Source organism: Diceros bicornis, chromosome 4, assembly GCF_020826845.1.
Source record: "Diceros bicornis minor isolate mBicDic1 chromosome 4, mDicBic1.mat.cur, whole genome shotgun sequence".
In the NCBI taxonomy this organism is placed as follows: domain Eukaryota; kingdom Metazoa; phylum Chordata; class Mammalia; order Perissodactyla; family Rhinocerotidae; genus Diceros; species Diceros bicornis.
The window spans coordinates 91,531,141-91,548,229 of NC_080743.1; the positions used below are offsets into that span (position 1 = coordinate 91,531,141).

Below are 17,089 nucleotides of genomic sequence, written 5' to 3' on the forward strand. Positions count from 1 at the left end.
TCTGGCATTGTGTCCTTGGGCAAATTCACCAACCTTTCCAAGCCTCAGTTTCCTCACAACTGAGAAGTGCTGTGCTGTGATAATTGATGGAAAAAAATGTATGTAAAGGGTTCGATATAGCATCTGGCTGATAGTAAGTGCTCATTAAATAAAATCTCATTATTATTGATTCTGAAATAAAATGCTAACAAGTACTATGAACAGGTAGAAATAAGTGCTTTCAAAGCCCCCAAAAAATTATTTTAAAAAAAATTGGAAAGTTCAACTCTTGTTGAACTTGAGTGAAATAATCTTTTATTTTTGAAAAATTGAATTAAAAAGTTAGAGGATGTCAAATTTTAAAGCGTAATTAGTACAAAAAACATAAAACATCTACCTCTATTACCAAAACAATATTTAAAAAATCCCAGTCTACTCCAAAACAGTCCTAGAGACCAGGGCCTGCTTGTTGAGTTCAGCCTCCAATACCTCCAGATCGAAGCCTGGAAACAATGAATAGGACTGTACTGACTGATGTTAAAAAGAAGCGATCTCTCTAGTAATTTTGGCAAACCACATACCCTTTTAAATAAACCAAAACATTCTGAAATATAGCCAATAATAGCCAATTCCAATTACACAATGCATTTAGATTATGTTTTATGACCTAATTATCTTTGAACACATGGGTCTGTTGCCTTTTACGTTACTTGAAGTGCTTGCCAGATGATATTCAAGAATAGTCCCAAGGATTTGAAGAGCACTACACATAGGAGCCTCCCATGGCCTAATGCGGTGATGAAAAAAAAATGCATTTGCAGTGATGGTAAGTTCCAGAGCACATGGTCTTGAATGTTCCTTGTATTGGTTAATGTCTAACCATCCCTTCTCCTAGGTACCCAAATGCAAAATCTCAGGATCACTTGCAGTGTTTTCCCTTGTCTAGCGAAACATGACTGTCTTTTGTGTCTCTCTCTTCTCCATTTTCATTACTACTTATTTTAGTTCAGGGCCCTCTTTTTTCTCACCTGGACTTTGCTGTTAGCCTCTTACCGGTCTGTGTCTTTGCCTGTGGATCTCTCCACTTGGTTCCACATTTCTCACTGGGACAGGGTAGAACCAACGATATGTCCCTGATCATGGCACTTTCCTGCTCAAACATCCCCACTACAAACAGCATAAGACCCAAACTCCTCAGCCTCTCCCTGAAGACCTTCTTGAACAGGGCCCCAACTCACCTTTGCTTCTCTTCTGTACTCGAAACTCTTTTTTTTTATTTTTTTTATTTTTTAAATTTTATTTATTTTTTTCCCCCAAAGCCCCAGTAGATAGTTATATGTCATAGCTGCACATCCTTCTAGTTGCTGTATGTGGGACGCAGCCTCAGCATGGCTGGAGAAGCGGTGCGTCAGTGTACACCCGGGATCCGAACCCGGGCCGCCAGTAGCGGAGCGCGCGCACTTAACCGCTAAGCCACGGGGCCGGCCCTGTACTCGAAACTCTTGCCAAACAAAACTATTTCTGTTCACTAATCTACCTCCATCCCTTTGCACATGCTGTTCCCTCTTTCCATCCTCTCCTTCTCCATCTCCACATACCCAAATCTCACCTAGCCTATGAAGCAAGCTCAAATCACCCCTTCTCCAGGAAGGGTTTCCTCATTTCCCATATGTAATAAGTTCCCTTTCCTCTTATTTATACACAGGTATTATCTCCCCATTACAAGATCAGCTTCTAGAGGCGAGAAATTGAATTAATTGTCTTTGATTCCTCCAAAGTATCAAGCCTCACATGGAGCAGGCATTAAATAAACATATGTTGATTACCATAAAAGAGAGTAAGACAGCTCTGAAGCCTTATTTCTAAATAAATCTTCCATGAAGGGGAGGAATCCTAATAGATAGATGTTCAAGTGAACTAGTTCCAAAAAAAGCATGAACAATTTAATTGATGTTTTCATTTATATAGCAACAATGCAGTATATTACAGTGATTATTTCTAGTCGGCAAGATTAAGGGAGGTTTGTTTTCTTTGTGTTCTTCTGCACTTTCCTAATTTTCCACAAGGAACATAAATTTCATTTACAAGCAGAAAAACACATTTAAAAAGAAAAGCAAGCATCAGACTTCAAACTACTCTATGAAGCAGGAGACCCCAGGGAAATTCTTGGATAAGTAGGTGGCATACAGTGCCTTAATTAATTCTGGAAAACTGGAACTTGAACAGACCATTCAGGGTCACTCAGCAATGAGAGGAGTCCTTGCCATGACCCAGCATGACCAGCAGGGACAGGAAGATACTACTGGACTGGGAATGAGGGTTTTCTGGGACCACTCTGGTGATGAGGCCAGAAACAGATTAAAAGATTATTTTCAGGTTCACAAAAGGAGGTTTCCTGCTAGCACTGGAGTGCGTTGGGTAAGGCTACACGGCCATGCGGGAAAAAGAGCTCCCACATTCTGTACTCTGACAGCAAAGGACACACTGATCTCCCAGCTACTGCTATTTAATACAGTCACTAAACTTTAGTTCTCGGCAAAGAGGCAAATGTTACTAGTGGAATCTACTGGAAACCAGCTTCTGAGAAGGGCAGAGACAGGATCCCAATGGTAATAATGAGGATTCCTGTTTCTCTAAAACTACCAAACATTGTGAACAACCAACAGATTGTTTTGCTCAATTAAACCTTCCATGTTATCAGCAAGCACGCCCAACCATTGTCTATTTCAGATGAGAAAGCAAGCCACCAAATTTAATGAATGCAATGCAGTCATTATTCTGGAAACTCTAAAAACAAAAATATCTTTTCCCCAAAGGAAAACAACAAAAATAATTACTTTTATAGCAACAAAAACCACAGTGGCACCCTACCTGTTTATACTCAGCAATGATAGCTGTAGTCTTCTTTATTTCATATTCGGCCTTCTCTAGCTGTTTCCTGAAGACTTCTTTCAGCTAGAAAGAGGGAAAATGAGAAACATCAAGACTCAGTCAAAATCTTAATAAGTTTCACAAACATCTATATTCAAGTCTGCATGATTCACAGTCAATGACAACATTAACAACTATAACTACATAAATTTTCCTCACTGAAGTTGCAACTTGATCATTTGGAAAACCTAATCATCTCCAGAGATACAAAAATCTTACTTTCTTTCATGTAATGTATAAGACATATGAGCAATTCTATAATTTTATTTATTTATTTATTTTGCCCCCAAAGCCCCAGTAGATAGTTGTACGTCATAGCTGCACATCCTTCCAGTTGCCGTATGTGGGACGCGGACCCAGCACGACGGGAGAAGCGGTGCGTCGGTGTGTGCCCGGGATCTGAACCCGGGCCGCCAGCAGCGGAGCGCACGCACCTAACCCCTAAGCCACGGGGCCGGCCCCATATGAGCAATTCTATTATAAACTGCTTATGCTTATGACTTACTTGATAAATATTTTGTTAAATAAGCGTCCATTCAGAAGCTATCTTTATCCTTATTAGAGTCTAAAACAAAACACCCAGGCAACACTACATGTACTCTCCATGCTATAAAATAAATTACTGAAAAAACATTCTGGCCTTCCTCTTCATAGTCCCCTACTGTCACTGCTGTTGCCTCTCTGAAGAAAGGAACAAGGGGCTTTTGGGACTGGAGTCAGAAAAGGATGGAGGAAGATAAGAGCTCTTGAGGCAGGCGATTCAGGGACTAAAGAAACCATTTAGAAGAAGCTAAAGTGACACATAATGCAGGTACTTGTTACAGTCCCAGAAATACTAAATTGTGAGTGCTAAACTTAACACCACAGTAATTTCTGTAGCCCAGCAGCTCTAGAACTCTAGGTAGAGGGGAGGGTGAGGCAATGAAAAAGCTCAGTGCCACCAGATAAAAAGGAAAGGATTCAATTCTTCCAAGTTGTTGACCAAACAAACAAACAAAAAACCATTCTGGTTAATCTTTAAGTACTTAATCAGAAAAAATAGACGAATTCTGCATTGCAGCATCCCAAATTATGAATGGGATATACTCTGTACTTGCAGATTCACAAATTATTGCAATTTATAATTGGACTTCTCTTTAGAAGATTTCTAAATTTCTTCATATTTGCTAAATTCTAAAATTCTAAAAGCAATTTATAGGTTACACTCATTCAAACTTAGTTGTTTATATTAGTCTATTCTCTATCTTACACAAGTTAAGGACATAAACCAGATCCTTCACCCCTTCTGTGATAAGGCCCCACTGCCTTCAGGACAGACTTAGAGCCAAGAGGCTTTGAGCAAGTGTCATTCAATCTCTCTAAGCCACAGTTTCCTCATCTGACAAATGAGGAGAACAATCCTGATCTCACAAGGGTACCACAATGATTAAAATGGGATACACACACACACACACACGGGGAGGGAAGAAACATGGATTAAATTCATTTGCTAATAGCTTTATTCTTAAAGTACTGAAATGGGCCCCAAAAAGGTAGGAGGTAAAGGAAAAAAACAAAACCCATCAAAAGGCCTGGATCAAACTAGGTAATCAGCCCCTGAAAAATTTTGAGTACGTAAAAAAGAAACTTGGTCCATAGTAATTGCCAAGACTCATTTCATCATTTTCAAAAAAAAAAAAAATGGAATACTTTTTATAAATCCTGCAAGGTGCTAAACGATATATCCCTTCATTAGTAACTTTATGTAACTTTTTCTGGTTGCTTGGATGTATGTAGGTCTTTGAAATGCTTTGTGTTCTATTTTATATTTAGTATTATTGATGTCTCAGAATAAAACTCATTAAAATAAATGAGTTAATCATGACGGGCTGGGACTGACAGAGATGGAGAACATTGGTGAAACAGCCTGCTCTTCCTTAGGGAAGCCCGAAGCTCTGATGCCTTGGGCGAGAGGCCCCTCCTATCACCTATCTGGGATCCTTTGCTAAGGTGGTGTCTTCCAGCTGATTGCCCTCACAATCCATACAAAGACAGTAGGGTGCTAACTTCCAGGCTGATTCCTTAAGGGTTTCTTTTTATTACCCCAGGGGATAATGTTTGAGAGCTCTGCCAGGAACATTGAGCGTGACGGAGTGAGGCAAGTCCCAGCAGAGATCTCTGTAGGCTTTCAGATTAACAATCCTCATAAACTACTTCAGAGAAGTCAAATATCTTGGGATACAACACGAAATTTGCAGATTTGTCAAAGCTCTTGGATCATAATTCCAAGTTACTAAACTTAGAGAAAACTTAACACTCTTGCTAGACATCTCAGTAAAGGCAAATTCCTAAAAGCTGTTCAGGGGTAGAAATGCTGCTTCCTCTTCTAACACCCTTCAAAAGAAATGTCGAGACTCGATGCTACTCACGTGTACTGTTTTTTGATTTAGAATAAATTTAATTTTACTTCTTGTTTCTAGTGTTAATCAACTCCATACACCAATATCCCTGTGTAAAGAAAAGCCCACTTATGCCTTTTACCTGAGCAGTCTCTTCCTCTTGCTTCCTCTTCTCTTCTTCAGTCTCCACCAGCCTCTGCTTGGTCAAGAGGAGTTCCTTATTCAACACATCTGCCTTGTCTTCTGCCTACAAAACAGAGCACGTAACAATCACACAGAAGGTGAAGGAAGTGTGTGTATACTTTCTCCAATCTCCACTGATTATTGTTCCAACATTACTGCAAGCCATTCTTTTCTCTCCTAGCTCACCCAGGGAGTGGCTGCTTTCATTGAATGCCAGCCATGTACCAGGCGCTTGGCACATTATTATCTCTGATCCTCACAACAATCATTATTTTACAGATAATGATGGTGAGGTTTGGAGAGATCAAATAACCTAACTGGGACAGACATCTAATATCATAGCCATAATATGAATTCAGATTTGAATGGCATCAAAGCCCATGCTCTTTCTCAATGATTTATTTACTTATTTTTAATGAGGTCACATTGGTTTATAACATTATATAAATTTCAGGTGTACATCATTATATTTATACTTCTATATAGATGATACCGTGTTCACCACCAAAAGTCTAGTTTCCATTGGTCACTCTACACATGTGCCCCTTTACCCCTTTCGCCCTCCCCCCACCCCCTTCCCCTCTGGGAACCACCAATCTATTCTCTGTATCTATGTGTTTGTTTGTTGTTGTCTCAGTGCTTCTTACACATTTTCAGATGTCACAACAGCACTCACCCTGAGACTGTGTGGATGGATTGGATGAGGGGTGGAGCCTCATATGGAAGCTTCTAACTGGTAGAGCACGGGAGTGGATTCAGAGAGGACGAGCTGACAGGCTAATCCGAGGACAACAGTTAAGTGAGAAAATTCAAAGACCAGTTGAGGTAAACTGGCCCAGCAGGCTACTCACACAGGACAGTCTAGTAAGGAGAAATTAAGACCAAAACCCATGATAGAGATAGCCCTGAGGAAAACTGATGTATGGACCAGGAATCCAGACAGAAAACACTATATTTCTAGAATGACCAAGAAAAGCTCAGAGAGCGTATTTAGGTCTTAAGTTGGATACAGAGCCAAAATTAACTATGAAAGCACTGTGTATATATCTAACTTAGTAAACATGTGTCTGTTTTACACTTTAGGGCCCTCACCTCACCCTTTAGGTCTCAGCCTCAAGCTCATATCTGCAGTGAAACATGGCCTGAGCCCGGTCCCACTCACCCCCATCTCAATCAGTTCTCTGTTTAACTCTCCCATATTTTCCTTGGTAGTACTTAAGTACAATCTGTAATAACAAAATACACGTGTGATTTATTTGTCTTGCCCACTAGACTTGAAGCTCTGGGAGGCAGGAACTGTATCTCTTTTGCTCATCACCATATCCCCAGCACCCAGCCCACGACCAGGTCCAGAGCAGGCACTCCATAGAATATGATGCATGAATGGGTGTGGCTCTCTAAGGCACTGCAGAAGTGGACTGTGTGGAGTGGAGGTGGCAGAGGGCCACAGGATGAGCTCAGCAGAGGAGAAAAGCACAGATGCAGAGGAGAGGCAGCTATTTGAAGAAGCTATCCCTGGCTGACAGCAGCAAAACATTATCCAAGTCATCGTGAAAACTGGCCAGGCGGCCTCTGTGTTTCGCCATATCTCCCACATGTCCAGCAGCACAGTCTGCTGGGTCCTGGCAGAGGAACTGCATTCCAGCCTCTCTGTTCTCACTGTACCACAGTTCCTGACACCCCATATCCCAGCGCTTATGGCTCTGTTTTCAGATAATCTGGAACTGTTGGGTAGTTAAGGTGAAAAAGTCCCTTTTAAAGACTCTAAAACTTGTTCTGATACATTAGATTCTAGGGGGGAAATCTACTCAGCAAAAGAACATCCTAAAATTAGAGGTGGGCCTCAAAAAATGCAACATTTATGTTGCAAGTTAAGTTTTCATAAGTTATAAGATACCTGATGTTGAATATGGAAACTGCAACTCCTAGAGCTGCAAGCCAGGTGACTAAGGTTACCCACAAAGCAGGATGACCCTCCCCAGAGTCTCTGAGGAGAGTCATAGAGCTGCAAACCAGGAGCAGCTGTGCTGGTCATTTCAGTTTTCTTAAAACTCTCACTAAATCTACGTCCCTGTAACTACAGCCCATGGGTTCAAGTTCTACCCTGGAATATCTGACAGCCCTGCTAATAAAGGAGATTGCAATTTAACCTCCTCTTACAGTACCCTCTTACAGTAGTTTCCATTTTGTGAAGAGAATAGTCCTTTTATAACACACATCATGACACTCTGAAATAAATGTTTTCTAAGTTTGGCTTCTTGAAGAGAGATTCACCCAAAATTTTAGCCTTTTGTAAACTTCTGAATAGTCAATGCTATCCTGACATTCAGTAACAAGTTTCTTAAATTCTGCAGTATATCTAGATGTTTTATAGTTTTGGAAATGTCTGTAAGAAAAGGAGAAAAAAAAACACTTCCTTGAGGAAATTTTTAATAAGCATCTAAATATTTATGATGAGAGGACCTATTATTTTTATTTACACATTTCTGCTGCACATTCTTCACTAGGCCAAGGTGAGGCAAGCTCACTCTACTTCTCTTGTTACCAGATCTGACATCTGCAGAAATTGCTGTGGGTCCCACAGGGGAGGAGTCCCAGAGTTTCCAGGAAGCTTCATCCAAAGCTTCTCCTCCACGTGAAATAGTGAAGTAGGAGTGATTCCTCTGCTCATCAAAATAGGACAAGATCCGAAATAACTTGGTTCTCGCTCTAAAAATGGTCTTCTGGGTCTTTGTATAGCCAATCTCTATACCTCACTTAAGTAGAAAACATCTTTGATGTTAAATGAATCTCTAGGAATGTAATACTAAACAGACAGATACTCAAATTCTATCTTTGAACCCAAATTATAACACCTTCACCATGATTTGATAAGACTGAGTGAACCATTGTCATTACAGTCTTCTAATCACTTACTAACATTTTATAGTGCCTTATTGATACTGAAACTTCTAATTGCTATTGAATGCTTCTATGACATATATATGAGCGAAACAAGTACTGCAATTTGTGATTTAATCGTGAACCAACTCATAAGCTGATCAAAAGGCTCAGGTCTAACATCAGGGATGAGGATCTTCCAGAAAGAACTAGCCAAGCCATTTGTTCAATTTAAAACAAAACGGAAGAATCTGCCACATATTACATGTAGCGTCTGGTCTAACGCAGAACTTGCTGTGGTTAGAAGGGATCTAGGCACAGGCTTCAGTGGGAAAGTACTGGTTGTGTCTCTTCTTTCTGTTCCTTGGGACAGAAGAGGACAGGAAGGGCCTGAAAGCAGGTAGCAACAGAAACTGAAATGGAGATGTATCTTTTTTCACTTCTAATCACGAAGTCCTTATTTAAGGAGCCTGAGGGAGGGCAAGTCGTCAAAAAAGAAAGCTCTGTCACAGAGAAAAATTAAGAGACTTTGGTGCCCAGGAAGCCTGAAGCCAGCACTAAAATGACAGAGTAAGGAATAATTTATTTTTAAAAACTACCTAAATTAGTATTTCTTTTCTTTACATATTGTCTCAAATACAATCTGCTTTCATGTTTGTTTAATGTTTGCCAAAGTTTTGCTATTTTAATTAAGAGATTTGATTTTGATAAACTGGGAATGGAAAAGTACTGGGCAAACTGGGTGAAGGCAGGCAAACTGGTACTTCCACTCTCAGGCTAATGCCCTTCACTGAGACTGGAGGGCGGGCACCTAAACTGCAGGGACAGCGTTTTGATAGGCAAATAAGCCCCGCTTGGGCAGAAACTGCAAAATCAGATGTTAGAAGCAAATATGCATGAAATAGTAATTTTTATTCTTTCTTCTAGATAATAAGCTTCAAAAGGCAGGGGCCAGGTCTTACTTACTTTTTTAAAAAGAGAGAGAGAGGTATGACGGGAGGAAATAAGAGACAGAAGGAATAAATGAAAGAATGAAGCAATCTTTTCTTCAGGGACTAATCTAATATCCACATGAGGTACCTACTCAATAATCAATTATCTCAGGAGAACCCCTAGAACAATCATTCCAGATTGAACCACAAAATGGATTTTCTTGGTGGTGAAACAATTTTTTAAATAATATATTTTTGCTGATTATTAAAAAGTTATAATGCATATTATTACTTAACACCAAGGGTGGTAATTAAGATCTTCTTATAAAAGATAAATAATTGAAAAAAATAAAAGTATAAAGATGAATATAAAAATTATATTTATTCTTATCATCCAGAGATATCTAGTAGTAACGTTTTGATGTATTTCCTCATGGCTTTTCTCCTGTCAAGGTATATTCCAGCCTCCTTTTGTACAGGATGGCCCTAGACCAGCCATATCCCTTGCAATTTAGATACAAACATTATATACAGATAAACTTACTGTTTAAAAATTATATATTATATCATTATCTTCCCATTGTTTTTAAAAACTATTCCCAAAAGACATTTTATAGTATACTTTCATTCTCCCCTTCTATTGGGACATATACATTACATATTTATATTGTTTAGTAACACTAAAGTAAACAAACTTATACATATATTTTTGACCAATCTCTATTTTTTTAGGATAGCTTTCCAAGTCAGAGAGTATATATGTCAGTTTGCTCATTTATAAAATGGCAGATTAAAATAATACCTGCTTAATGGAGTCATTAGGAAGATTAAATGAGATAATGCTTATAAACTGCTAAATATTGTGCTTGGTGTATAGTAGGTACTCAGTAAATATTTAATTTTATTATTTTTTAGACCTCTTAAAGGCTTGATATATATTACCAAATACATTTCCCACACAACTTTCAATTTACAACTCTGTCTAGCTTATTTCACTGCATCCCCACTGAGTCCAAGTGCTTAAGACTTTTTCATTTAGTTCACCATCTTAAGAAAACTACTAATGGATAAAAGATTCAAAATGGCAGAATCAAGTGTGAGTCAAGGCCGTTTGGAAAGCTAAAATGGAACCAAGAGTTGCAGGATAATAATGACTCAACACTGTAGTCTCATTAATACAAAACTGTGTAACAGCTGAGGTCAGGCTGGGTGTGGCTCTGACTCTCTTAGTCACACATTTTCATACCGCCTCTAACAACTCCCCAATAGGCTGGCTGAATGGGGTTTGTGGTTAAAAGGCCCATCATCCACTCCCCCCACCCCCAACCGGGCTGCTTTTTTTACCTTCTACATCCTGTATCCCAAGCTGCACAGTTTTTGTTTTATTTTCAAACTCCATTTAGTGTTGACTCCTTCAGCTTCCTCCTCTCCCCCTTTAGCACGATTTTCCTTAACAGTGATCTCCCATCTTACTGTGGTTAAAACTTCTGAGCTGCAAAATTAGCTGTTTATATGGCAAAAAGGAGCTGTGGCAGGGACCATTTTTTAAACATTTAAAAAATTCCTTCAATTTTAAACATTCAATCATATTTATATTATTAATGGATCTGTATTTTCAATATTGTCAGTGCATAGTTAGAGCACAGGTAATGCCCCTTTTTCACAGATTCAACAGTCTGTCTCAATTTTTCTGACACTGCGTCATTTGTTCAGAATATTCACTTTTTACAAGTCAGAAAATAGAGTGACAATTTTAAGTCCACACAAAACTCTTTCCCTATTGCCAATTATTTCCAAAAACAACAGCAATAGAAAACAGGAAGTCCTAAGGTTGTCAGTGTTGTTGGAAAGAACAAGGGAAATTAAACAGTTTAAGGTCTTCCCAGCAACAGCTCATGTTTATTGCACATACTATCGTAAGTGCTGCATGTTATTTAATTCTCACATCAACCCTATGAGGTAAACACTTTTTTTACATCTACAGGCAGGTTAAGCATTGGCAGGGTCACAGGGTTAGTGAGTGATCATGCCAGGATTCACACGCAGGCAGTCTTGGCTCTTAGCCACTAGGATGCCTGTCAATCCAACAATACACATATCTTAATGTACATCCTTCATATAAAATCTTCACATTTATTGTAGATGAAAATACTTTTGGGAACAAAAAGTAACATGCCTACCACTAGTAGAGGGGCATTAGTATACTTTTGGTGACTGATATTCTCAGGTAACTATGCTGGCAGCCCTTGGTTTAGGAAAATACAGATTAAGAGATGAGACACCAGAGAAGTTTAGAGGTATAAAAGGAAGTATGTCACATATTCTGTTTGGAAATGACCCATACCTGTCTCAAAGGGTTGCATTTTCTACCCTCTCCAATTAGCACAGGCAGTCCCCTCCCACCTGCCACCCATCCATTCATCCATCAAGCAGCTCAGTCAGTGCCAAGTACATAGCAAGCCCCAGCGGGACTGCGGTGAGAGCAACTTGGTCCTTGCCCTTGAGGAGGTTGTCACAGTCCTATTTCTACCTACTGAATGACAGGTTTACCTGATCCAAGTCATTCCGCAGAGCAATTTTGCTGGTTACTAGTTCATGGGCAAGGTCATCATTCTCTTGTTCCAACCTCATGCTGGCCTCCTGTAATCTCCGGTTCTCCCTCTGCAGAAAAAGAGCAACAGCCAGAGGTGGGCATGAGAGCCGGGACAGACTCTCAAAACAAGCGGAACTGGTGAGGAGAAACAAGCAACAACAACGAAGTGAACTTCTGAAGGCGTGAAGAGGAGAAGGCGCAGGTGGCACAGGAAGGCAGCACTGCTGTCGGGAAACAACGGTGAGTTAAGCTGGCAGTGCGGGTGCGGTACTCCACCCCGTGAAACTTACACCTGTCCCTTCCGCCCTCCAGACGGGACTTCATTGTAACAACTGTGCCACGAAGAGCAAAACTGCCAAACATACCCCCAATCCTGTGAGGTCTTCCTATAGACCTAGAACACAGACACAGGCAATTCTTTGTTGAAACATGCACAATAGTCCCACCCTTGACCTCAAAGGAAACTGCAAGACACAGTAGGGATGAAATGGGGGGAACCACTAGACATTTCTTCAAATTGTTTTTCCACTATCAGGGTTCAAATTATTTGAGTATATTTAAGAGCACTAAATCAAGATTCAGGATACATGGGTTTGCGACTTTGCTATCAACTGATATTTTCATTCTTTGGCTAGGTATATATTTACTTTTCTGAACACCAATTTTTGTGTTAGTAAGAGTAATATGATAATGTCTCTAAATGTTTGTTTTGTCTTTTTAAAACTTCAGATTAAAAGATTCTGGGTAAAATAAATTAATGAGCTGTTTTTTTCCCCTTGAATTTCCAGGAAAAATCTGAAACAAAGTTTCAAAGAACCAAGTCACTAATTCTTATGAATAAGGTCTCCCTTTAGCTGGCTGTTATGAACTGTGCACATTCACGTCTACTGTCAGAATAGCAATTTAGTGTCTTCCATTCCCAAGTATCAAAAGTGCTTTCTTTGCTACTGTTAGCAGTTACAGGAGATTCAAAAGAAGCTGACAGGAAAGACATCAATGTGATGAGACCTTCCTGTTTTTCAGATTTATACTCCTAATAGTGCTTTCTGCAAGGGTGGCAAAACTCAGACACACCAGAAGACAAATCTATGCCCTGGATGACAGTGTATCATAGCAAAGTGGGAGAGGGTGAAGTGAATTTTATCTTCTATAGAACAACCTGGAGTTTGTTATATGGAAAGAAGAAAACCTGATTTGTTTTTTTCTTTTTGTTTTTAGAAGAAGGGCTAAGAAGCAGATGCTAAGGGCAAAGCCCGAGACTTTCGTGGAGACAGGATCCAAAAACAGGGCCAGCAGGGAAGCTAAAGGACGAATCCGCACTTCAACTATAACCAGCCAACAGGGCCCGTTCCTGTCCCTTCTTTTGGAAATGGTAGACTGGGATAGTTGGGGAAACATTTTTGAAAAAGAAATCTACTGAAAAAGATAAAAACAAATCCAAATCACTTAGGTACTTTTAAACAAATTCATGATAGAATTCCATGCAGTATTAAAATATAAGTGAAAAGTATCTAATGACAGAAGACATCCTTATGCTACCTTATAGAAAAAAAAAGACAAGTAACTGGAAAATCCCATTTTCATAACAATATGAATAACATTAACTCTAGGTAGTGGATTTTTATTGTTGTCTCTGTGCTTTTAAAATGTTTCCAAGTTTTCTACAATAAATATATAATGCATGTGTTAAAACAAAGTTTAAGAAGTTGTTTAAAAAATAAAAAGCAATTCAGAATTTCAATTCCATTGGAAAGGGTAAAATGCCAAAACCAGAATTTTTTAAAGTCCACTCCTGTTATAGGCTTATATTCTACACAAAACCATACTGTATCTTCCTTTGTGACCCATTTACAATGTAACCCCTCAAAAGTGCTGCCTTGCCAGGAACTCTTTCCCAAGAGATTCCTGAAAAGACAGTGTACACATTTGCAGGGGCAAATTGTACTCATCAAATTCTGTCTGTCCCCTCAATATACAGAAGCATATAAAAATGGAGACTAAAATACAAAAAAAGCTAGAGTGTCTACAGCTGACTCTTTCAATCTTTGCTGAAATAATCTAAATTTTAGCAGGGGCTGGAGAGTTAGTCTTTCATTCTGATATATCTAACTATTACCCCGTTTTGTGGAAACAACTTACATAATTGTTGAAAACTTAGGCTAAAAAAAAATGTTTCAGAAACTTTTCCAAAAAATTTCTTCCTTGCCAAGAACGAGCAGCAACACCCAGCACAATTTCATCACACTATTTCACAATGCAGACTGCCTAGAAAGGGAAGAGATTTTTCTCATTTCTTGGTAAATCCCTTCAAAAGAGACCATGAGAAGACTACTCTAATACCTATTCCTGAGTTAAGCGTCCCATTTCTACTAAAACTGTACTTATAGGACTCCAAGGTACAAAAGCTCCCTCAACTATTTATTTACATTTATTTAGCACAAGTGAAAATGTTGCAGCTACCAGTTTTTCAGGTTACAGTGACATATGCTTAGAATTGAGTTAAAATAACCTCTAGCTAAAGTCATACGATGCTCACGGAAAAGTACTCTGTTAAAGGTATTGAAAAACCTCACCAGGTAGCTACTTCACTATTGATTAGAGATAAATGTCTCATGGGTTATATTATATAAGAAAGAGGTATGAGCTCAGCTGAAATTCTGACTAGTAAATTCCTATTACGATGCTGTTGCAACTCAAACCCTTCCTTAGAGACACACAGCTAAGGGGGTAGGGGGTGAGAGGGGAAGACCTGGGAGAAATTATGAGTATCTGAGGGTCCCTAAAAAGCAAAATAGCCTAGGGGGCATGCCTATTGCCTTTCGCTTTAGCAAGAAGCTTCAGTTCAGTGTCTGCAAAGCAAGCAGCACAGTGGGAAGTGAGACTCCTGCTCTGCACTCACAGACACGTGGGAAAGCAAGCTATAGGGTCAAAAATGCAGTATCGTCCTCCAAAGTACGAACCCGAGGGCAGCAAGGTGTCCTCAGGAGTCCTCTGGTGCTACTGAGTGCCACAGTGAGGCACTGCTACTGAGATGGAGATTTTCTATGAGAAGAACTTGCCCGCACTTACCAAGGGTTAATGAGAGATGACATTACTTGGCTGTCTTTTCCAGCCTTTCCTGAGGAGCCACAGCTGTTTTTAGAACTGACTGATTCAAGAAAAAGTTTGCCTTATGCTAGAATGGGGAAGAAAGTTTAGCTCTGATGGGCTTGGGAAAGGTAGTAACCTTGCTTGGTTCATTCTGAAATGTTGGCAAGGGCTGCCCACCCAAGAGAGACTTGAGGTCAGCCCCATTAACCTCAGTCAGTCCAGATTCCCATGCTGTAAGTCTGCAGGAGCAGACGTGCTGAATGCTCAGAGCCCGTAAACAAAACAGGCAAATCGCTTCCCCTGCCTTTCAGAAAAGACTACAGGAGACAATGTTTACATAACCCTTAAAACTCACATCACACTGTTTGAAACATCCACCATCTCACACAGTTGGCACCATCTGAACAAAAAGCAGACAACTTTCCTCATTCCTCCCCTCCGCTCTTGCACAGGAGATGTATAGCCGGGAAAGTTAGGTTAGCAACTTTTGGGAGGAGGATACTGCATTTTTCAGAGAGACAGACGCTGATATTACAGACATACACAGATAAAAAACTTACCTCCTCAAAAGTCATAGACCAACTACCGTTTTCAATCATAGGTACAAAGACAATTGAAAAAAAAAAGAATATCCAATGAAATCGCACACCTACTAATACATTTAGGAAATGGCAATAACAAAAAGAGACACTTGGTAATGCTATTTTGCTATTTTGTTTTCCCTTAGAGTGTCATATACTCTAAGTTCTCTCTCTGACTGCAAACATTTGATGCAAAAAAGTATACTTGAGGCAGCCAGTGGGCAAGTCTCAACTCAGGAAGACGGATACTCCTCCCTCTCCTCTCCACACTGCTATTTGCAGTTTGCATGACTAATGAAAATGCTCTATGTGGAACTATTAGCAACTACGGTGAGTTGTTTATACAGTGTTATTAAAGCTGGCTGGAAGGAACTTCCTTATATGACAAGGTCGGAAACCTTGCAAAAGAGTTCATCTTCAGGCGATAGAATGAAATTGCTGGGCAGGGGAACACAAAAGAAGAACTGATCTCAGGTCTCCTTTGTGTCTGGGGCTGAAGTTTGGGTGAAACAGGACAACGGATGGTGAACGTCATTTTTTCCAAGGTGAGAAAACAGAGAAACGTGAACTGGCCATCAAAAGAAAATAAACCAAGCCTTACAGGAAAAAATGATGGGGAAGGAGGCAGCTTTAAAAACTCTAGCTCAGTATTTTGGGTGTGTTGTCTGCTGCTATAATGAATTCTTGGCACATGTTTTTAAAGACATTTAAGGGTCAGGAGAAAATGTTTTCTTAAAAGATCCAGTGCAATTTTAGTAGCAACAACACACTCAACTCTCCCATATTTTCTTTTGGATACCTCCTTCAAAAGAGTTGATAATCATCATATTCAAATTTCATCAAACAGTTTTTGACATTCAAAGACAAATGCCCACAGATGAAATGTTTAAATGTCGACATTGTCTGTCAATGAAGATTTGAGAAAGAAAACCTGGATATTTGAAATCACTTTATGCTCCTCCTTTACCCAACACGTCCAATTTTATTTTTCTGGTGGAAATTTAAAAATTTTAAATGTCAAACTAAAAAGAAAATCTAGTTAGTAATAACTAACTGGCAGTTGGCAAACCAGACTGCATTTCTTTTAGCATTTAAAAAACAATCTTAGATTATACTCTAGCACAGGGGTCAGCAAACTTTTAGCATAAATGCCCAGAGAGTAAATATTTTAGGCTTTGCAGGCCATATGGTCTTTGTTGAGACTACTCTACTCTGTCATTCCTTGTGCAAAAGCAGTCACAGACAATAAGTAAACAAATGGGTGTGGCTGTGTTCCAATAAAACTTTATTTACAAAAACAGGCAGTGGGCTAGATTTGGCCCACAGGCCACAGTCTGCAGATCTCTGCTCTACTCTAGCATACAAATCACATTTTAAAAAAGCAAAAGGGTTACAGATGATGTAGAAACATTAGGAGTGTGACATCATTTTCTCAGTAATACTACTTTTATAGGAAACAAAACTTACTAAAATTTGAAGAAAACTTTTGGAGAATTCTGAAGATTATCAATAAACATCCTTAGAAATTCTTAATATGCATAA

General features: G+C 39.4%; 1 protein-coding gene across 6 annotated transcripts in view; it reads right to left on the bottom strand.

Moving 5' to 3' along the window:
* The window catches only part of RABGAP1L (RAB GTPase activating protein 1 like), a 689,292-nt gene that overhangs the window by 8,039 nt on the left and 664,164 nt on the right, over positions 1–17,089 (bottom strand). For 5 of the 6 annotated variants that reach the window (XM_058540018.1, XM_058540017.1, XM_058540020.1 and 2 more), the window contains 3 exons: positions 11,834–11,944; positions 5,431–5,535; positions 2,851–2,934 (listed from right to left, as the gene is read on the bottom strand). In XM_058540018.1, coding sequence (XP_058396001.1) covers positions 2,851–2,934; positions 5,431–5,535; positions 11,834–11,944 — 300 coding nt within the window. Of the gene's footprint in view, positions 1–2,850; positions 2,935–5,430; positions 5,536–11,833; positions 11,945–15,526; positions 16,054–17,089 lie in introns of those variants that run through there. The other variant, XM_058540022.1, reaches the window with a different exon arrangement.